The sequence below is a fragment of the Mixophyes fleayi genome, chromosome 5, assembly GCF_038048845.1.
Source record: "Mixophyes fleayi isolate aMixFle1 chromosome 5, aMixFle1.hap1, whole genome shotgun sequence".
NCBI lineage: Eukaryota > Metazoa > Chordata > Amphibia > Anura > Limnodynastidae > Mixophyes > Mixophyes fleayi.
The window spans coordinates 120,825,147-120,849,492 of record NC_134406.1 but is presented as its reverse complement, the minus strand read 5'-3'; the positions used below and the strand labels follow the sequence as shown (position 1 = coordinate 120,849,492).

Here is a 24,346-nt window from a genome sequence, read left to right as displayed (position 1 = left end):
ACACAGGTTATTCTGAAGCACTTTGCTTATCCATCCTGACAAGTAAAATAAACTTCAGTCTTGGTAGTGTCTTCATCAAACAAATGAAACTTTCACAGCAAAAAACATAATCCAATAGCCCTCAACTCTGGCTATAACAGTTAGGTCCCTAACTGGACACTGGCCACTTGTTGGCACCAGTCTCCCACCCACAATGCAAGATAGCTATTTATGCCTCCTTCACAGCACTACTCTAGCTGATTCCTTAACTGCTTATACCCAGGGCTGCCAAGAGGAATTCAGGGCCTCGGTACAACAAATTCATGCGCCCCCCTTATAGTTGAGTATGGTAAAAAAAAAATTGGAGATGTAGTCATGCATTTGGGGGCGTGGAAAATGTGCCATTAGGGCGTGGCTAACACATCAAAATCACTAGGCTCTCAATTCGCCCGAGCGTCACATATGTCCAAGCACTCCTGACTTTCAGGACATCTAGCACCACAGTGTAGTATAGAAAAAATGCAGTGTGTACACAAAGAGTTCAGTCTTGGCCTGCACCTTACATTGGGCACAACACTCACCAAAAATTGACATTGTCCCTACTAGAATCACAACATTTCACATACTGTCCTGCTCTCTCCTACCTGTTCTTCTCACTTCTACCACCTGTGGCTGCATGTTTCTTTAGTTGCGGCTTGTCTGGATCCTGGAATGCTGGGGGCCCTATTTGGAAAAAAATAGCTACATTTAGATAATTCCAAGCAACCCTGGCGTTAAATCAATACCATCCACGATTAATAATTAGGCCTTCCTCCAGCTCCAATATTACAATAATGTGCCCCTTCATCATCGCCATGACTTATGATCACACTGCGCCCTCCATGCTGCTTTTGCCCCCTTCATCTGGCTCCCCTTCATCACACTATACTATGCTTCCCCCCCCTTTTTAAATCCCACTGTGCCATGCCTCCCCCCCTTTTTAACCCCTCTGTGCCATGCTGCCCACCATTTTTTAACCCCACAGTGCCATGCAGACCCCTGTTTTTTACCCCCACTGTGCCATGCTGCCCCGTTTTTTAACCCCTCTGTGCCACCACTCATTTTTTAACCCCTCTGTCATACTGCCCCCCCCCCCCGTTTTTAACCTCTCTGTGCCCCCCTCGTTTTTTAACCCCTCTGTCATGCTGCCCCCCCCCCCGTTTTTTAACCCCACTATGCCCCCCTAATTTTTTAACCCCTCTGTCATGCTGACCCCCCCCCCCCGTTTTTGACCCCTCTGTGCCCCCCTCATTTTTTAACCCCTCTGTCATGCTGCTCCCCCCCCCCGTTTTTAACCCCTTGTGCCCCCCTCGTTTTTTAACCACTCTGTCATGTTGCCTCCCCATTTTCTAACCCCTCTGTGCCCCCCCTCATTTTTTAACCCCTCTGTCATGCTGCTCCCCCCCCCCCCCCGTTTTTAACCCCTTGTGCCCCCCTCGTTTTTTAACCACTCTGTCATGTTGCCTCCCCATTTTCTAACCCCTCTGTGCCCCCCCTCATTTTTTAACCTCTCTGTCATGCTGCCCCCCACCCAATTTTTTAACCCCTCTGTGCCCTACCTCGTTTTTTTACCCCTCTGTCATGCTGCCTCCCTGTTTTTTAACCCCTCTGTGCCCCCCTCATTTTTTAACCCCTCTGTCATGTGCCCCCCTTGTTTTCATCTCTTCACTTACCTTTTCTCCCTTCTTTCTTGGTCTTCTCTGCTGCTCTGTGCTTCATTGCTCCAGACTGACTGAATGCTGGGCATGACATGATAACATCACACCCGGCATTCAGACAGTCTGAATGGAGCACAGAGCAGCAGAGAGGAGGGATGCCGGCTCCGCGATCAGGTGAGTATGTTTTGGTTTTTTTTAAATTAGCCTGCTCCCCCCACCAACGACCGAGCCCCCCCAACGAAAAAAAAAAAAAAGAGAAAAAAATTGATTTAAAAAAAAAAAAAAATCGTCAGCACAAGGGCCTGGGCCGGGCCCCCTGACATGCCCGGGCCCAGGTAATTAGTACCCGCCCCCCCCCCCTCTCGGCAGCCCTGCTCATACCCAGGTGCTCCACCTGGTCTCGTGTGTGTGTGTAAGTATATAAAGGAACAGCTACTAGAATCCTAAATTTTCCAGATTTATTGATCTAAACAGGTTTTTCCATAGGCGGTCTCTGGTGACTCTAGTGACTGAGGCAAAGAGAGCCTGATTCATAAAACCACGTATTCTGAACGCACGTTTAGAATTATACGCATGTGTGGCTGGATCAATTATAAATAACTTATTGTAATAATATATTTAAATTATTAGCACAGTGTGCCAATTTGTATCGTTGCAAATGTACTGATTCTGGATACTGTGCATTAGAAATGTTTATTTCATTATATTGTGTTGTATTTCTGTATAGGAAATACATTCATTTCTGAGGTATTGATTTGAAACTTCAGAGCCAGCATGTCATTATTTGGTTTTGTAACTTTGCTAGAGAAAGTCTGTTTTGCTGATAGCAGGAAATGCTAATTTCATGTGAAGTGACAATCACCAGGCAGGGTGTCATTACCTGTGTGAAGACAGACAGAAAACCTAACAATGAAGACAGCAAATCTGAGGAGATCAGGTTGATGTGGAAGCTAAATTGTGTTAGATGCAAGATTAGATTATATCCTCATGTTAAATTATCCGATCAGACGTTCTGGTGCCAGCTAGGAAGGGGCTGGGTTAACCCCTGCTTACATGTGTGTCAAAAACTATATAAAAGGTCCCTGTTTGACCATGTAATGTATTTTTCGATCTGACCTTCTAATCACTGGTACCTTAAACCAGTGTGAATGGTCCTTATTTGGACACTTGAGCTAATAAACATCATTTGCTTTAAGATCCTGCTTGACAACTTCTGTTGTAATTCCTGTGACCTGCAGTGGACCTACTAATCCATTTTTCGGCTGTTCTGAGGTTTGGACCCAGTGTCTAGTACCACTGCTCTGCCCTCTACCCAGCAGCTCTGGTCAGTGTGATAGGTCATGGGGGAAATCATCGACAGCAACCCTGATTACAGAAAGAGGTCAGAGGTACCAGCCCAGGTGCTCAAGTGAGGGTGTACACTAGCAGCGAGTTACCCAGAAGCAACCGGTCCTGGATGCCACTAAGGAGTCCAGTGGTGGCTGCAGCTTAAGCCCCTCCTACTGCAGTTAGAGGGTGCATTTGGGATAAAGAAAGGGGACAGTGGCAATGCAAGCCCAACTGGCCTCCAGCAACACAGGCAGGGTGGCATAGGCGGTCCATCCTGTCACAGCACAAATTTAGGCTTTGCATCCACCTGAATTCAGCAAAGCACAGATCTCAAGATGTGTGTGCTTTTGAAATCAGGGAAAGGACTCCTGTTCTCTACTAGACCGGACACAGTGGCATGTGCCCAATACCTATGTGGATTATAATATAATTAGTTGTATGTCTTGTATTTCTTTTGGAAAACTGTCACCTTCTGTGGCCTCATTGTATAATTATGTTAATATTGGAGCAAGCGCTGAAAATCTAAAAACTGCTAATTTATCCATCAGGGCCAGGTGCCTTGTCTTTAGGTGGTTGTTTAATTATCTCTTCAATTTCTTGTTGAGACCATGGGAGATTCAATGTTTCTAGACAAGGGAGATTGAATGCTTTAAGGAACGCTGATATGCAAGCCCCTGCTGGTTATGGTGTGTATCTATCATCTTTTAGGTGAAACAGTTGGGCATAATAATTGGAAAATGTATTGGCTATACAAACATAGCCTTTTAAAGGCCTATATAGAGTCTATTTAAATTGCGGACCCTCTAAGAATGGCTTTTAGAGAGCAGTAGTACTTAAAGACAGATCTGTCTGCTGGTTAGTCTGAATAAACAATGTTAGTGCTTCTAAGTGTTACGCTGACAGTCAGTACACAAACTCACAGAACTAGTTGGCGGAGGTCTTCACCTTTAGCAGCCACCTTTCCCATAGAGCTTTACACGCTCACCGGTACTCAGATGCCCCCAGGACTTATCTCCAGATGTAGTGTGAGTTTGTGATACAAAACCGTAGCGGCAGTCCAGGAGGCAGCGTAGATGGTAGGGAATGGTCAGATGAAAGCCAAGGTCAGGGGTCACTAGCAAGCAGGATAATTAGGAAACACGCCAAAGGTCAGGGTCACGAGCAGTATAGTAGGGTCCAAGGCACAGGCAAATGAATCAGGGTCACAGGCAAAGAGGCAAAATCCAAGGTACAGACAGGGGTCATACACAGCAAAGACAATCCAAAAAGGTATTCACAAACAGCACAGTAGCAGGCAGAAAACTGGAAGCTATAACCGGCAGGGAGGCTAAGCCCTCCCTGCCTTAAATACTAAAAGCAGCCAATCAGAGCCTGGATCTGAAGTATCCACAGCCCCCTGTATCTGTTTAATTAAATCACATTATTTAGCCCGCAGGCTAGTGGGGAGGCTTTGCACACGCGCCCGGCTTTCTTTCATTGCCTGCACGCGTCGCTGAGGAGGAAGCGTCTGACTGTTGCCTTGGCAATGGCCGGGTCGTCAAGGTGACGGCCGGGACGCAGGGGAGCCCAGGAAACGAGTTGCGGCGGCTGTGAGTACCGCCGCGGCTCGTAACACTAAGAGGGCCAGTTTAGATTCTAGAGAAGACAGAAGGTAATTAGGCAGTCTTTATTGTCTTGGAGAGATCTTGCTCTGATTAATGTTCCATGTCCATTCTATAAGTGTTTGGGAGGATGTTAATAGTATTGGTGTGGTTTAATATCTTTTTATTGGATAAAATAAGGTAAATTTGTATTTATATTCCTTCACATCAGGAGAGTACACTTGCAAGATATCATATATCATATAAGGTCTTAATCAGCTATTCATTTTCTCAACGCTTTAGATGGCCCTTTGTACACTTGGGTGCATTGGTATGTGGAATGTGTGATTTATAAATTATCGAGTCTGGAGTTTAATTAAAAGGTGACCTATTCTCATGTTAAGTATCTCCTCACAGTCTGCTTTGAGAAAGGGGATCTGTCTAGAGTTGGAAGCATAAAGTGATACCGTTGTCGCATCATTATCTTACAATGTGTTAGGAAACTTACCTGATCCACGCTTTGGGTCCCGTTCACCGCTGTCCGCACTAACTGCCAGATGCCGGAGGCTGTAATTTTGAATTTCCCTATATTAGAATGTCTTTGACACTGAATCAGTGTTAGAGCAACAGGCTTTGCTTCGTTGTCTGACTACTGAGTTCCAGCTCTCTGTGCCTTATTCTGCCTCCTTTATGTATGACCTACTTCCATGCCTGACCATGATCTTGGATTCTCTCTCACTGTTGTGTACTAGACCTCTGCTATTCTTACTACGTCTCCAGATTCTCCTTTGTACCACTAAGAGTGTTGTGTACCAGACCCTACTATCATTCTGACCACGGCTTTGCCTACTCATTCTGTGCTGTTTTTCCTGAACATGTAGCAACCTCAGACCGCAGACTACTCAAGGCAAAAGATTCTTTCACAAGAAGAGACGTCCTGCACCTCTACTTTCTCCTGGATAAAAAGTTTGCTTATCTTCTCAGAACCTTCATTTTCAAGTGCCTTCTAAGAAGTTTGATCCATGTTTTATTGTGCCCTTTAAGATCCTGGAGGCCGTCAACCCTGTGGCATTTATTTTAAAATTGCCTCCTACCTTGAAGATGTCCAATATCTTTCATGTCACCTTTTAAAACCGCTTGTTATCAACAAGTTTTCCTTTTCTAGGATAGCTCCTTCTATTTCTGAACAAAATCTACTAGAGTATGAAGTCAATGAAATTCTCAACTCAGGTATCTTGAAAGGTACCCTTTAGTTCTTGGAAAGGATATGAACCCGAAGAATGTTTTTGGATTGCTGCTAGAGATGTCCATGCTTCTGATCTTTTAAAACATTTCTATTAAAAAATTCCAGACAAACCCTTTTGGGTGCTCAGCATTCACCCCTAATGGAGGGGGTACTGTTAAGAAACATACCTGATCCATGATCCGGATCCCGTTCACTGCTGCCCGCAATGTCTAACTTCTGGGCAGATGACTGTGGTCACTGCAGTAATTTTGCATTCAGAACAACAGGTTTTGCCTGTTCATCTGACACCTGGGTTCCAGCTCTCTGTGCTTTATTCTGTCTCTGTGTGTATGACCTATTTGCGATCTTGGATACTCTCTGTACAAGTACTAGCTATCTGACTACGGCTCCAGATTCTCCCTTGTACTGCGCAGACTGTTGTGTATCCTGCTGACTACAGCTCCACCTACTCCTTCTGTGTTGTTTTCTCTGAACGTGTACCAGCTGCAGACCACAGACTATGTCTTCTACCGCAGCCTCTCATCCTCCTGTCTATCACATTGGTGGGCTGACCCAAGGACTGTGATCTGCGAAACCAGGCAACAAAGTCCATCCCACCTTGTGGCGATTTTTGGTGAAGACTGGGGGGTTTGCTAAACTCCGCGTCTTGGTAAATCCAGTGCTATCCCTGACTGATAGCATCCTAAAATGGACCCTTCTGGGGATCCTTCAGCGAAAGACCTGTTGCAGCATCTAGTGGGACATATAGAACAACAGGATGCAACCCAGCTCCAGCTGTTACAATGTCTGCATGCACTCGTCTAGATTACTTCTAGGTATCCCTGCCAAATGATCTTCCCACCTCGGCTGCCAAACCTCAGGCTCCTCCGTTGGCATATGCTGCTGTCTCTACTCTCAGACTACCTAAATTCCCACTAAAGACCCCCTAAATTCTCAGGTGACCCTAAAACATGCCAGGGTTTTCTCAACCAGTGTTCCATACAATTTGAACTGTTGCCTCAGAATTTCCCGACAGACAAATCCAAAGTACATTATATTTTTGCTTTGCCTATCAAGCCCTGGCCTAGGCATCTCCTTTATGGAAATGGGATGACCCTTTACTTCGAGATAGCTCTGTCTTCATTTCCGCCTTTCATTGCATCTTTGATGAGCCAGGCTGGGTGTCGTCTGCAGCTTCCAGTCTTCTAAGATTGCGCCAGGGTTCCTCCTCAGTTGCCCAGTATGTCTGCCATTTCTCAGGCCATACTGGAGTACTTAAAACCACAGAAATTGTCTCTAGAAGCTATTGGTGGCCATCTCTCCATACTGATGTTAAACAATTTATAGCAGCATGTGACGTCTGTGCTCGTCATAAGACACCTCAAAAGTTGTCTTATGGTTCCCTTCTTCCACTACCAAATTGGAGGGATATCATTTGAGTACACCCCTAAATATGTGTATTCAGTCTCTGTAACCTTAAAAAGTAAATGATCTCCTTATTGACAGAATTAAATTCAAGTACACTAGGTGTGTTGTCTGCATACCAATTTGAAGGATTGATCAAAACTAATGAGTTTACTTATCATAGAAAGATAACCAAACCTTAGGTAAGTGTAGACTATAGCAGTCTTTTCCTACAGGGTTCGCTTGGTTTGTGGGCAGACTATCTGTGGGGAGGTACTGGATTAACAGGGATGCTCCATTTTTCCAGAAGTTTGGTACCTGCCACTAGGGAAGACACAACATAAGCAGAGCTCTCATATCAAATGAGTTTTTTTACAGGGGCGCTCCATCTGTAGGAGATGTCTTGCACGCAGAAACTAGTAACTGTAATAGGATGAAGGTTTTCAGGGCCACAATGTGGTGCAGGCCTATAGCTTAAATTCAAAGTTCTTGGCCAGTCAAATCTGTAAACAGTGTGTTCTGATCTCCATAGCAGAGGGATAGGGTAGGGTTGATGAGAGGGCTAGTTGGGGATATGAGAAACATCAATATAGTTGGATTTGCCTAAGACCATAGAGAGCATTCACCAGGCATGTCTACACAGCCAAACCATGCACCGTGCTACAACTCCTTAAACAGAGCCTGTGATTTTTTTTGTCTCATTAATCACTCACTGTTACCCAGTGTAGGCAAAGTAAAAAATACAGTGAATGTTGTACATAGCAAAATCTTGCCCACGATGGACAGTCCAGTGCCAAGAATTACAACTTCATGCCCACTACATATAGTTACATGCTTCACCCTTTTTCTGGTGAATAATGAATAATCTCAAAAATATCACTACGTGACAAAAATTCTGAATGTTTCTTTAATAAATGTGTATTCCTAATGTATGAATTGTAGTAGCCCTTTTCTTTGTTTGTAGTCAGTGTGTATTCTCTGAAAATTCACTGATAAGCAGTTTGCTAAATTTCTCCTACTGTTTTTCCTCATGTTTGAACTCTGTTCGTGAATGGTGGTATTTCCTTGCTAGCAGGGATGTCAAACATCTCTACAGTTGTGAGGATATCTTTAGAAGTGATTTACATGTCCTTGCTAGAGTAGGAAGCCTATGGAGAGGAAGTCTCCACAGTTTCATCAACTGAAAGTGTAAGTGGCTTCAGATAATAAAACTACAGTGATATAGAAAAGTCATAAAGATTGCACACCGAAACTGTGTGGCTAGCACTGGTCAAACAGCAACTGTGATTTAACTCAATAGAGCAGATTATTCCTGTATCAAGGCAAAGTAAAGCCATGGTAAATGAGACCGGTAGACTTCACTTTACATACTGTTGTTAAATTACGGTTCACCTCAGTTTCCACAGCATGACAATTCCTGTTATATTTTGTATTCAATATATCATTATTTATATCATTATTTATATATTACAACAGTTTTTGCTAGTACTTAGCAGTATCCTTGGGCCTGATTCATTAAGGATCTTAACTTAAGAAACTTCTTATTTAAGTCTCCTGGACAAAACCATGTTACAATGCAAGAGGTGCAAATTAGTATTCTGTTTTGCTCATAAGTTAAATACTGACTGTTTTTTCATGTAGCACACAAATATCAACTCTAAATTTCAGTGTACAAATAAGCTATCAAGTATTTGTGTGCTACATGAAAAAACAGTCAGTATTTAACTTATGTGCAAAACAGAATATTAATTTGCACCCCTTGCATTGTAACATGGTTTTGTCCAGAAGACTTAAATAAGAAGTTTTTTAAGTTAAGATCCTTAATGAATCAGGCCCCATATTTTTATGCATGTCTCTTAATCACATGTTGTTATGTATCAGTTAATAGGCTGCATTATTGGTCGACAAGGCAGCAAAATTAATGAAATCAGGCAGATGTCAGGAGCACAAATCAAGATTGCAAATGCATCAGAAGGCAATGGAGAAAGACAAGTTACGATCACAGGATCCCCAGCAAACATCAGCTTAGCGCAGTACCTCATTAATGCCAGGTAAGCTTATATGTAAGAACTCTACCACTGTTAAAGTCCCCTTTTTTTGTCCCACAATTGATATCTAGTACACTCTTGTGTACTTTTCTATAGAGACATGTGCCTGAGCTGAATTAGTTAGCACAATCTAGATAAATGATGCCTACTAACAGCCTTAATACCACATGTGACTCTCCCATGCACACCCAGTGGCCTATGGTTGAGCAGAGCGTGGGAGCAGCATTAAAAAAAATCTATGTTTTTATATTGATTTTTCTTCTTTCCTGAATGAGAGATGTTGGGGCAGTGGAGGTGTGAGAGCCTATAGTGAGTAGTATGTTATTTGTTCACTACTGTTACTACTGGGCATTGCTATTTCTATTGACCTACCTGCTATTGGATATTACTAATGTCCATGGCTTTTTGTTGTATATAGCTGCTACTGCTTATTTATGGGTACAACTGGTGGCTTATTGCTGCCTACTGCTATTATTGGTGTCTTATTTCTGGGGACTACTGCCACAAATGGCATATTACTGGATAATACAGGAGACATGTAATTGGGTATTACTACTATTACTCTTACTACTACTGATGGCAAATTATTTGGCATTACTATTGTAGGTGGCATAGTGTTTATCATTGCTTTTAGTGCTGTTCATATTCATGGGCATTACTTCTTTATGTGACTTATTGATGGACTATTGGCATATTACTAAGCATTACTGCTACTGTTCTGCACACTATTGGACATTACTGCTGCTACTGATATATTGCATGGCATCACGGCTATAGTTGGCATATTCTGTGCCTCGGTACTAAGAAACGGCTATAGCTGGCATATTCAGTGCCTCGGTTTTAGGAAACAACATTGAAGACCTATTATACCACAGTGATTAAGCCCAATCGATTGCAAGTATATTATAAATATTAATAAAATAAATACTTTTCGTTTCATTTTGTTTTATATATATGCATAAAATGTGGCCCTTTGGAAAAGTTAGCGGCCATATAGGAGACCATATATAGTTAAAACTGTATTAAGCAGAATTTATTCTAAATTGCATAGTCTATTTCAATAATGCTGCAGAATGTAAATCACAAGTAAAGAGCCTATAAGGAATATTTGCTAGTATTATAGTTTATAAAGAAAAATTGCCTTGTAATGCATCCTATACACTACCATCATACAAAGCCTTAAACTGCGTATCAAAGAAGTTTGTTTACAGATTTTGAATGAGAACAAGTTCTGTGTCTGTATCCTCTAATGTAATGATACAAAAACAGATTGCAGAGCAAATTCAATTTGAAAGCTGAAAATTACATTCCAGAAATGTTACAAAAAATGTTCTTGTACTGTAGACAGTTGCATTTAGTTGTACCATTAAAAGTTCAGTTATGGAAAAATTACTATTGTAGGAGATGTGCTGTTCACCTATATCAATCCCTCTGCTAAAACAGTTTGACAGATGCCTGGATTGTCAGGGGTAAAATATATGCACAATAATCTTTGTGCAAGGCCATAATGATTTTAATGAAGAATAAATTGTGTTTTGCGATAGTTATCAAAAAATTGCTAAAATACGATTCTTCTCAATCTTTATTCAAATTTGTGGCTATTACTTATTACTTACTAAAATACACTTGTATTGTACAATAATGTGTTTTGAACTAATTTGTATGAAAATTCTGACTACAACTTCAGATACAGCTCTATCTACATAAGCTTGTAATATCTGACAGACATGCTAGCAGTGTTAAAATAGTAGCCATTTACATAAATGCAGAAAACTTGCATACAGAGCAGGGTGCATAGTTCATACTTGCCAACTTTGTGACTCTGTCCTCTGGGAGATCCTGTCAAGCCCCCTCATTTTATAATGAGGGCGGAGCTATGGTGACGCAAGATGTCACAACGATCCCTCTTACTCCTGTCACCTCTGTCACATGACATAGGTAGGAGGGGGCTTGGTGATGTCTTGCGACACTATAGCTCCGCCCCCACAAAATGAACAGCATTGAAATACGAGGGTGGGGCTTAATGGTGCCGTTAAGGCCCCGATATTCAATGCCACAAATTTCAGCATTTTATAGGATCCGGGAGTATGCCTACTCGTCCGGGAGGACTCCCTGAAATTCAGGTGCCTTCCGGAAATTCTGGGAGAGTAGGCAAATAGGACAAAGTTCAAATGAATGGCTCAGGATTTAAGGCAATAAGGTTATTGGTATTAAGAGAATTTTACCTAAAATTATGATCTATGCCCAGTGAGTATGAAAGTTAAACTTATATAGATATTTCACCACCAAACAACAAACTGGCAAAGTTGCTTTGGGGAAATAAAGGAAAACTGTATATACTGACCAATATTCCCTGCAAACTCAGCGTTTATAAATTAAAAAGTTAAAAACCTAGTCTCTCTGAAATGTGAGTTAAACTTTCCACAGTGATAATTATTTCACTGATCCCTATAAGTTGATGAATTTGTAAATTGTGTCTAAAGCTGAGCCTGTTAGGAAAGATCCACTCTGAAAGTAACTAGGATTTAATATATAGTACAAAATGGACATTTGTCCTGGGCTCACTGGAGTTATGAGCTTTTGACCGTAGTATTAAAGCATGAAAAGGAAAAGTCTAAAGAAGCCTGGTGTCCTTGAAAGATAAGTGACCTCTTGTATGAGAAGAGTAAGTTAATAATTCTGTTTAATTATTTTACCTTGTACTTTTCTGGTTAGGAATATTTACATACCCTTAGTTTCAAGGTATCGCTTGTGTTTTGCAAAGGGGAATGATTTGCATTGATCATTGATCTTTGACAAGGCCAACAAATTTCTTAAAGTGGCCTTGTTTCCAGTGTTACACAAAACAGCAGTTTCTGAATGCAGGCATTTGGAGTTGACATTAAATTGAACTTTTAACTATTTCAGTTCCAAATTGCTGAACTTAGAAGAAATATTGAGCAAACTCCTTATGATATATACATTTACATTGCTATGTATGTATGGATATACATTATTGTATGATTGTATACCAAAGAGCACACAATATTTTTTGAAAATTATCCATACAAATAAATTCTTTTATAATACTATGTCTCAATACATTAAACAGTGGAAAAACATTTGCCTTTACAATGTTTTTGTCCTCTCCTGTATACAATATAGCATGTGTATACTATATGCTCAATTTGTATTATAATAAATATATTTTAATCTTTATTCAACTGATGCGCAGACAGGAATTATATACTCATGGAACATTAATTATAATTAAAAATACTACTAGTAATGTATTTTATTAACAGCTTTGAGTAACACATCATTCTCTTTTTATTATATATACATAAAGTGTAATCTATTCTACTTGTTCATCACATAATCCCTTATTCATGGCACTCCTACGCGACTTTAACTATCATGTAGGCAGGAATACTTTATCGACAGCATTTTCTTATATTTTAATACATTACCTACTGACCTATACTACCCAAGAATGTCTATGACCAGATTTGAAAGACATAAGAAATTTGATTGTTAATATATAAAAATAAATCAAGTAGTTCCTCCCCGTACTCTGTGATATTTTTTTGCAATGATGTGTTCAATGATAATCTATTTGTATATTGTTTCTGGTGGAGTGATTCACAGGATGGGACATAATCTTCTACTTTTTATGTTTGCCAGAATAATTTATCTAGATATTGTCTGACAACTTAAAGGTTAAAACAAATTAATTAAGTAATAAATTAGTTAAAGAGTACAATGTTTTAGGTAATTCTGAATGAACTATATGTAGTAGATAAAGATTTATCTCAGGAAATATGTATCTCCATAACTATTGAAAGTACAATTTATATTAGTTTAAAAACAAAAAAACAACAAAAGGAGCTTGCAATATTAACTATGTAATGCCCATGAGAGACAATGAGGATCCAATGATATAGCAATATGCATGAGTGTCATATATTTTATACTTCCTGCCCCAGAACCAGCATAATTTTGCCTGGTTTAGATAATGCAGCATACAGTATGATAGTATATCTAGCCAACAATTGTAGGTAAGGTTTTGCTTGGAACAACAACACAATTTTTTGTTTTACATTTAAGTATATAAAAAATATTTACAAAGGTAGACTAATCCTTTAAAATGAGAGAGAACAGAATGCATACAGTGACATACTGACAAGGGTGGAGGTCCCTTATTACTGATAGGGCTGCGATGTGCTGGCCTAAATGATTGAGGCAGGCATTCAGAAAGCATTCTTTTAGTTAAAATAAAAGAATACTCCTGGCTCTGTAAGTTTGAGAAAGGAGCAATTTCAAAAACTCCTTATGCACTTTTTAAAAAGTATGTAACCGATGGTTATATTTATGAACGGCAGGGCCTCTTGTGCACTATGTGCACTATGACTAACACCTTTTGTTTTATTGACTTTTATTCTGGTATATTCAAAATAGATATAGCAGTATATTTTGGTGTGTGTATATGTAATTTTTACATTGTTATACACCATACTGCTTGTTTTTCAGCTGTCTAAATTATATTCACCCTGCAAAATGTAGCTGTGTAGCAACCAACATATTCCGTCTAACGGAAGTATAACTGCTGAAAGATAAAATCCTTTTGATTGCAATTTAACTGTATTAATTTGCTATTGTATTATCTGTATCTTCTGCTGGTTACAAAACCTTAGATAAGACAATAAGAAAAGAAAAATACCATAAATTCCATTACTTCACTATATAGCAACACAGTCTACTGTAAACAATTCTTGTGCTGCTGTATATATCTGGTACAGAATACACAACTGGTGATATTATATGAGTAAACTTCTGTAGAATAATATCTGTATAAACGGTGAGTTCTGACGTTATTGCTTGTAAGCAAGTTCTGATGTTATCAGTGTTCATTAGGAAAATGTGTGTATTAAAAGAACAATGTACTATTGTAAATTATAACATTATAAGAAGTCACATATTTACCTGACCTGAATTAAATCACTTGTCCTGTGGTCAAATGCGTTAATATGGTCACTTCTTGGTGACTTGTAGCATCCGCCATAGTTTATAGACATTTTATACCACATAAACTATTTTGGTAAAAATGTTATTTCTTATCTGTCATTGAAAATGTCAATCTCTCAATATCCTTTATTATTATACAATTTAATGTACTGTATATAGTTAAAAATGAAAAGTCAAGATTTCACAATGTTTTATTTTCTATATGAAATTAGAAATACAGCTTAAAACTTAAGCTAGAAACACATGTGCCATTTCTGTTGGCCAGTTTGATCACCAATGAAGATTCAGAAATATTGGTTTATGTGTAGCCCCTAACACAATCTTTCTGAGCAGCCAATATCCCATCAGATTAGACTGACTGCACAGGATTGAAAATTCTTTAGACTGATGACCTCATCAACAAATCAGGCCAGAAAAAGTTGCTCCATGTCTGTCTAAAGTGATTTTGCTTTTTTTGATCATATTAATTTGGGTGAAGTAGCAGATTCAAAAAGCACATAACATAAAATTGGTGGCATATGAAACTCTATGACTGGAAAGATATGTATAGTGTTATCTTAGTAGCCTAATAAGATGATAAATGGGTAGTCAGTTAGATGAAATGGTATTTTGAATAGTTATCTAAATCCACAAATAATAATAAAAACAAAATTAAAATAAATTGGCTATGTACAAGTACAAAATTAAAAGGCAAACATACCAGTGCTGAGGTGAACTCAAAATTTTGTTTCATTTTGTTTTAAGTTCTGCTTTATCATCTCTTATCATTCTCTGCATTCCTGATATTTCTTTCTTCCGTTGACATTATAAACACCTATGTTAAGGCATTCTTAAAGTCTTTGTAATGTTTTCCCCATCAAATCATGAAGTATCCTTTTGTTATATCTCTTCTTTAACACATAACATGTTCCTCCTATGATCCTCATTTTCCCTTTTTTTCTCTTTCTCTCCCCACCTTCCATATGTCTGTTCCTTTTGTTGACCAAACTAACCCAACCTGATTTTGTATACTCCTCATATTCCAACCCTTTCTTCCCAAAATTTATCCTTGCTTGATCATCCCAACCTATTTGTTCCTGTTCCTCTCTTCGTTTGCAGCTTAGAGATGGCTAAACTGAGCACCCAGACTGCTTCCGTCACGACCCCTGTTGACCTCAACATGAACCTCTCTCAGTCTGCCACCCCTTCCTCCACCCCAACCTCTATGGCTGTGTTGGCAGCAGCTGCAGCTGCCTCCGCGGTTAACGTCAATTCCCCCCCCACCCTACCAACTTTATCGACCACCCACTATGCTGTTCCTGTCTCCAGTCTGCTTGGCATGAAAACTGTCCCACTTCTGGCTTTAAATGCAGCAGGGGCCACTGGGAATTTACCTGCTTATACTGGCAAAATTCCATCGACGAGTGGCGTTAAGAAATCAGACCGACAGAAGTTTGCTCCATATTGAAGGCATGAAAACAAAGCTCTACCAAGATTGTGTGGTAGATCATTCGAATATGGCATTCTTATTTTCTGTTTCATTTTTTTTTATGTTGAATTGAAAAGTGTTTATTGTTACTGATTCAATTTTTCCTCTTTCCATGACTATTAACCCGAAAGAGTAGCTAGTTCCAACAGCATATGCATTATCAGTTTTATTATTTATTTATTTAAGTTGATATTATGTTTCATTCTCTTTTTATTTCCTTTTTTTGTGTATGTATTTCAATGTTGGTTCAGAGCTGAATGAATAAAATTACCTGGCATGTTTGCCTTATAAAGCTCAGTATTTGAAAATTGAAAGTGTTGCTTTTTCAATTTAAAAAACATCTGCTTTTTCAAACCACATATATTAATGATATACATGATAACGTAAATAAACAACATATGCTAAATCAACAATTAGACCAACAAAGATGTTAATTTAATAAAAATGGCTAGTGGAGGTCCATAGATGGTCACTAAGCGATGGTAACTGGTCCTGTCTTAAATTTATCACTTCACAAGTTTCTTCTTGTCTCAATCAATAAATTTAAACATACAGACTCTTTTATTTTAATTTCCATACTTAAAAATAAACCCGGACCACACATTGTTATTTGATTCACCTACTAGTTCTTCAAATTTTATTTTATTCTTACTCAAATATTATAATAATTTTAGTTCAGTGTGGATTAAACAAGGAATTATTTTTTGAATTCCAGTGCTACATTTGTCTGTATAATAACAGTAAATGTATTTGTATTCCGTAAAAAACTGTTTCTGTTTTTGTTGACTAGATGCATGTTATTATTTAACTTCAATGCAATGAAAGGCTTAAAATCCATATGTACAATGAAAAGTTAGTATTAGCCTGGCCCGTAGTGGTCAATTGTGATACAACTTTGTTAAGGGTGCTTACTATTATACTGAAATAAAACATATAAAAATCAAAAGGCAAGGAAATATTTATTTGTGTTGGCTCCAAAATGAAACCTAGTAAATATGCTTTCAGATGCTAATATTTTTGATCAAATATCATTAAAGAACTATTTATTAGAGAGAAAGGACAGGCCAACATTTGATCATCACAAAATATATGCAGTAACTGAAGCAAATATGCAGTCAGCGACTAGTGAAATTCTCTTGGTTGTAAAAAATCTAGTTTCTAATTATTATTATACGCATTATGATCTGTATGGAATTTGCATGGCTAATATATTTTACATAATAAAATTGTCCATTAACAAAGTGTAAAAATATTATAAACAAACGCTATTCATCTATGGATAGTGAGCCTGATTAATCTTCAGGCGTAAGTCCTATTGCATGCCATATCTTGCGCAAAATTGCTCTGCACATGCTCAGAAACGGACCTTACGCTAGTGAACGCAATTGCATCCAAGTCATATCCAAACGCAAATGACACTTCCGATTGCCTATGACTTGTAGGGCATAGGCAATCTATAGTAAGGGCGCGCTGAGGTCGAGCACACGCACATTCATCTGAATTAAGGTCTAAGCATCTCTTAGGCATATTTTTTTTGCTGTATCACTTGCACCAGATACGAGGCAGGTGTATGTGTCAACTGATAGTGATGACCGACACTCATGCATGCCAGAACATGTGTTTACATTTAATAGAAACTATAAAAATGCATTTTATGTACAGTATGCATTAAGGACATTCTGAATTATGTATTTCATGTAAAAACAAACATTTATTTACATGTATTTTATGTATTTTTTTATTTTTTTTTGCCTGAGTTCTGATGGGACTTTGCAGAATACATGTATATGAACAATATCATGTGTTTTGTCTGTCTGCATACGGCAAGTAATGTATAGTCAGCAGTGGCGCACGCGGGGGGGTTTCTGGAGACCTAAAAATGGGCCCTACACATCGGCACTGTACTATACAGCAGCCGCGGCGCTGTCTAAGAAGCGTCCGTGGTGGTGCTGTATTGTATACAGCACCGCCGCGGATGCTTCTTTGACAGTGCCGCCGCGGCTGCTGTATAGTACAGTGCAGCCGAAACGGAGCTGCGCATGCGCGCCAGCTCTCTAGGGGTTTTTTTTTTCGGGGGTGGAGGAAACCCCCCCTGAGAAATCCTCTGTGCGCCCCTGGTCAGTGTGTACTCATACCCATATTCAAATCAAAATGGTTCTTGAGATCAGCTTGTACTTGAATACGAGCCTACGTACATGCAAATTATGTCTGATTTATTTATATGCATGTTGCGTTCACCTTGCATTCAGGTCCAGTATATTTTGCACTGACTGGTTATAAAAAAACATAGCATATTTAATGCTGTTATGCCTGCCAGTTGCTATATCAGTTTATCCTTTAGTGCAATCTTAAATCAGGATGGTTATATAAGTTTCATACAAACAGTTTAACCTGTAATATATTTTATTTAAAATTAACTTAATTACTGTAGATGATGTCACAATAATAAAAGCATAGCACAATCTTTGTAGATTAAAATGGCATGGACTATAGGCTCACAAATTAAAAATATGGATGAATATATTTACTAAAGTACAAAATTTGCTGCAGTTTTAATTCAATTAAATAAAAATAAAAATGTATTATTATTGGAAAATCTGAATTTCATATATTGTGGTTATTTTTCATTAGACCTAATCTACAGCAGTGACTATGTATATTCCCTTTATTTTTTGTGTGGTATTTGGATAGTTACATCTGACAAAGCTTGGAGATTAATTGTAGAGTGTTCAATCCTTCCTATACTAGACTAGCCTTATTCCAGTCACCTTTATGTGACTCCTTTTATTTACAATGGATATTTTTAATTAATAACAGAATTAGACTGGGCGGGTCACATTAATACATGTAAAAAGCATTAGTGCTCAATGGTTGAAAGGCAGTAGGTAACACAAATGACCAATGCCACTCCATCTAACAGTCTCCTTGCAATACATGTTTTCATGCTAGAAGTTTTTCTAAGAAAAGTAAAGATGGGAGCAACTGTAGGGTTTATATTTGTTTTTATTTTTATGTCACATATATAGAATACAAAGAACCCTGTCTTTAATCCATGTGTATAAATATTGAAAAGGGTTATAGAATTGCTTAAATTTTATAGGTTAACCACATACATAAAATAGTAAAGCAGGTGATAAGTTTGTATTTGTGAAATAACTACACGTTACATGAACATGTTTTAAAGGTGTGCCTCCGAGACATAAGCACTATAACTTCTCACACTTGATAGTCACAGGATGATCTATAGGAGGTGTAAAATAGTAAATATTGATGGAGTTACATAAACATAATTCAGACATTGTTCTGAGTGGTGGCGAATAATTAATCTGATCCTAGACTAGGCCTGGCCAACCTGTGGCTATCCTGGTGTTGTAACACTACAAGTTCCAGCATGCCTTGCCAGTTATCGGCTACCTATTGGCTGGCAGAATGTGCTGGGGCTTGTAGATTCACAACAGCTGGAGAGTCATAGGCCAGGCCTGTCCTAGTTATTACAATCAGTTTACACACAACAAGCCATTGCCCCTCTACTTCACTTTTTTTCCCCACAGGTGGATGGTGGTAAAGACTTGAAGATGCTAAATCTAACTCCAAACTCAGTGCATACAGCACAATGTACTAAAACAAACAATGCATCTACAACTAAATTCCCTCTTATATAAAAAAAAATGCTTTTAGTAAAATCACCAGCAATATACCAAATAAATGTTCTAGAGCATGGTGATATGGCATATATTTTAAATGATATCATATCCTGTAGTGTTCTAGTGGGGTGCTGGCCAATGTAAAGTCCACAGAGAAACTTATCTTTATCAAACAGCTGAGACTAAATTAAAATAATGATTATAGCAAATACATATTATGCACAATAGTATACATTAAAGAGATGTAAAAGTAAAATAAATAAAGTTTTCATGTTTGAGAGTATAGGCTTCAGTGGATTCCCAAGTAACTTCATTGGCCAGTCCACGCCTGATATCCTATAATGAATGAAACTGTGATCTTCCACCATAATGTGTTCTTCGATTATGAGTACAAAAGAAATTTGTATTGTTATTATGTCTGATGTAACCTAACAATGAAATTCAGAGCTTGACAATCTTTTATCAACGGTCCCCTATGGAAATTGGCACAGACTCCACAGTCTGACACAATTGCAGCATATTAGGGGACTTTGTTTATAGGTCATGACACAGCTCAGATGGGATTTTGCTATTTGGTCAAATCAATATAATTGCAGGGCTAATTGTGTGTGTAGCATAGTCCTCAGACTGACCTAATGTAATTTGGTGCTAGTAGAGTAGAGGGATTTTGATTCTTCAGAGCCCAATAATTCTACAAAACCAGAAGCTCCCGGCTTCAGTGTAGCCTAATCATATTTAATAAAAAAAACAGCTTTCCTTTAATACATCTATTTTAATGACTAGCATAGTAAAAGATGAGCAGGAAATACCCAGTTAAAAACTATTATGCATAGGTCATATATTTTTCTATTGACTTTTTTTTCTTCTTACAAGTAAAGTATAGAATATATTTTCTTCACATTTTTGCAAATCCCATTTAGTACGGTGTTCTGTGTCTTTACCCTCATTGCCCCTTCCCATTTTGTGTCACTCTTGTTTTAATATTATATTGATTACTCTCCTGTTAGCTCTGCAAGCTACAATCTCCTGCTATGAAACTAGAGAATGTTATTCAAGTGAGATCATGAGCTGCTGGGCCAGTCTTCAGATCATTGCTGAGACAATCAATGTCATGCATCATCATCGTCATAAACATGTATTATATAGAGTCAGCACATTCTGTAGCGCTTTACAATTGGTAAAAAACACAGTAATAAAACAATACTGGGTAATACAGACAGACAGCGAGAAAAGAAGGTCTTGCTCACAAGCTTACAATCTATAGATGATAGTTAACAAGGATCACTGTACCACAACTCATTGTGTACATGCTTTTGTAAATGCATGGAAAATTATAACAGCAGCAATATAGGAGTTTCATTGTGTTATGCTGTAACTTTAATTTGATATAAAATCAAGTTATAGTTAACATTAATGATATTTTGACAATAATAAAAAATTCAACAATATAGAGTATGTGGGCACCACTTAAAATAGTTCTTTCAATAACATATTTCTTTGCTTTGTTGGAACTAGTTGTAATCATAGTATATATTTCCATTCACCTTCTATGTTTCTTTAATCTATGTTGCTTTGCACTGGCATAGTTACGTAGTATTTTTTGCCTCATATCTTTCAAAGATAGAGATTTCACTCCCGCCATTATCTTCAACTTTGCATTCCTCAGATACCATAGCTTTAAAGTTTGATCTTTATACAGTTTTATCAGTCACAACTAAGATCACAAAGTTGTATGAATATGTTTTTCTAATACAAAGCATTTAAGCCCTGTTAACTAGAGAAGGGGTTACATTGTAATCCCTCCCCCTTAATATAGGCATTAATCAGTATTACTGTACAGTGCCAACTGTATTTTGTTATTCCTGTATAATTTAGGCTTGTTTCTACCAGTGCACTAAGTATGACATTGCAATCATTAATAAATATCACCCTTTTTACAAATTGTGCTTAATTGAAGTGTTTTTGTTTTGTGTTTGTGTTGTGTTCAGAATTATCATATTTATTTGTTAGAGACTCGAAAGTAAAGACGATTGTAAGAAAATATTGCCTGCATTGATACACACTTATCTGTTGGTTGTAATTGAGTGTTATTTTTATAATGGTGAGAAGATTTTTTTTTCTTGCTTTTTCCCCCTTCCATTTTGTTTTAGGCTTTCCTCAGAAGTCATTGGCCTGGGGACTCTGTAATGTATCTCGACATGTTCGAATTGTATTAGCCTCAAGACAGGACATTTCCTCAAAAGACAATGATTTCTTTAAACTTTAGGCGCCTGAGGGATTTCTGCCAGATAAATTATTTCATGCTATACAGTTTTAATTGCTTAGTAATATAATTTACCTTTATTCTCGTAGCCATTTTTATTTATAAACTTGTCTGTTAATTTCTTGTTTTCCTGATTAAGAATGAAAATAAGTACATATGATCAGTTGTATCACAGATAAAATGTATAATACATTATGATGATGTTCTTTTATATTTATCAAGTCATTCTGGTTCACCAAAGTCAGTGTATTTCAACCATGCTAAAGGTGAAAAGAAAAATGTGTCACTGTATAATAATTTTGTCAATAAAATAATACTCAGGAAGAAAACTGCTGAAGTCTTTACATGATTGCATCTCATGTCCTGTTTATAATCAGAGTGCTTGGATGTCAAAGCCACATTTGCAGCCAGTGATTGGCTTCCTTTATTCTGGCTTCAGGTATCAACTAAATAGATGCAATATTTTACTAACAAAGAGAAAATTTGCAGTGACCCATACCCAAACAATCATCAAGTATCTTTGATCAGCTTAGTAGAAGGACAATGACAGGAATATCTTGTCTCTATGGGTTAGGTCAGTGGTTCCCAAACTTTTGCAGTTCGCGGCACCCTTAGAGTCTCCATAATTTTTTCAAGGCACCCCTACAAAATAATTACCGAGCAGTCCCGTTTTATAAGTAGTCAAAAGACGTAATAAGTATTTAGGCCAGAACAGAAATACTTATTTAGTTGTATACAAAAATAATACACATAAAGGGAAAATAATTTATTTATGTATATTTTTTTCAATTATATTTCTGTCAAAGAATAATTTACAGCTAATACACTCTGTGCCCCCTGCATCCACACACTCTGTGCCCCCTGCATCCACACACTCTGTGCCCCCTGCATCCACACACACTGTGTCCCCTGCATCCACACGCACTGTGCCCCCATGCTCTGCCCCCTCAGCCTCTGCCCCCTCAGCCTCTGCCCCCTCAGCCTCCGCCCGCTCTGCCCCCCTCAGCCTCTGCCCGTCTTTCCCCCCTCAGCCTCTGCCCGCTCTGCCCCCTCAGCCTCTGCCCGCTCTGCCCCTCAGTCTCTTCACCCTCAGCCTCTACCCACTCTGTCCCCTCAGCCTCTGCCCGCGCTCTGCCCCCTCAGCCTCTGCCCGCTCTGCCCCCTCAGCCTCTGCCCGCTCTGCCCCCTCAGCCTCTGCCCCTGCCCGCTCTGCCCCTGCCCGCTCTGCCCCTGCCCGCTCTGCCCCCTCAGCCTCTGCCCACTCTGCCCCTCAGCCTCTGCCCCTCTTTGTGCCCCCGCCGTGGACAGGAAGAAGAAAAAAAAAACAAAAAGCTACTTACCAATCCCGCGGCGCCCGGTACCCAGCATCCTCCTCCTTCTTCGCTTCTCACTGAATGCCGGGCGTGACGTCACGCCCAGCATTCAGTGAGAAGCGAGGAAGGAGGAGGATGCTGGGTTCCGGGCACCGCCGGATTGGTAAATAGTTTTTTGGTTTCTTTTTCCTTTTTCCTTCCTCTTCTTCTTTCTGTCCACGGCACCCCTGTGACAGCGCCGCAGCACCCCTGGGAGCCACGGCGCACAGTTTGGGAACCTAGGGGTTAGGTAATGACCTCCAGATTATACTATGAAACCAGTAATTGCTTGAGAATTCATTGCAAATGGTTATACATATATAATATCATTGCTATAGAAGAAGATGTTTTATAATAAATATATCCACCTTTGTAAAAAAGAAAGTGGTAACATATTATAAAACTACATAAACATGTACAATTATTCTACTCCTGAGGACTAAAGGTCATTGAACTGATGTCAACAGATTAGTGTATTATAGTGCACAAACACTTTCCCCAACAGCAGCTACATTTTTATTCTTATTTATAAAATGTTCCCTACACGTCTTAAGCTGTGTACACACTGATGGAATTATCACACAGATCACACAATAAATTACCATTTGCTCAGAAATTGTAACAGTGTGCACCCTCCAATGATCATGTTTTATCAAATCAAAACACATTGTATCATTTCATTTGGTTTTCTAAACTTGCTAAAAATCACGATCAACGATGAAACAATGTCTTGCAAATTTGGAAGTGTGTATGCAATCACGACCACCTGTCTAACAATTCTGAAGATAGTTTCTTCAACACTGACACCTTTGTGGGTGTGCATATTTAAATCTATGATGTTGTCTCCTATGTGCTCTGTTGTGTAAAAATACAATATAAGGACACAGAAACAGTGATATTTTAATAGTGAATCAATAATAAACATTTGAACATATCCGTAGGATCAGTACACCTGTGTAGACCATGCATCTGTGAAGTGGTCGAAAGTGTATTGATCATGAAATGTAAACAAATGTACATAACATGTACATGTGGACACATGTAGGTAAAGAATCGCTACAAAATTATTCACTGGTGTGCTATGTGTACATTTCTTTAATGTTGTTTTATCTACCTGTAGATAAAGTTAACTTGCCTGTACTACAGGCTGATTATATATATATATATATATATATATATATATATATAGATAGAGAGAGAGATATGCAATGGCGCGTGACTCAATAATGATTGTGCGTACCAATAAATAGAATATTCCACGTATGTTAAATATTTTTGAATATTCCAGATCTCATAACAGTATCAGAGACAGAGTGATCAAGAGCAAAACAACCACATGTGTGGCCTTCATGC

At 38.6% G+C, this 24,346-nt stretch overlaps 1 protein-coding gene across 24 annotated transcripts in view; it reads left to right on the top strand.

Moving 5' to 3' along the window:
• LOC142158631 (poly(rC)-binding protein 3-like) overlaps positions 1-24,346 on the top strand; it is a 1,531,228-nt gene that overhangs the window by 1,486,337 nt on the left and 20,545 nt on the right. For 20 of the 24 annotated variants that reach the window (XM_075212770.1, XM_075212769.1, XM_075212772.1 and 17 more), the window contains 2 exons: positions 9,096-9,265; positions 15,365-16,680. In XM_075212770.1, the coding sequence (XP_075068871.1) occupies positions 9,096-9,265; positions 15,365-15,713 (519 nt within the window). In that variant the 3' untranslated portion in view covers positions 15,714-16,680. Of the gene's footprint in view, positions 1-9,095; positions 9,266-15,364; positions 16,681-21,528; positions 21,971-24,346 lie in introns of those variants that run through there. The other 4 variants (XR_012692823.1, XR_012692822.1, XM_075212788.1 and 1 more) reach the window with 2 other exon arrangements.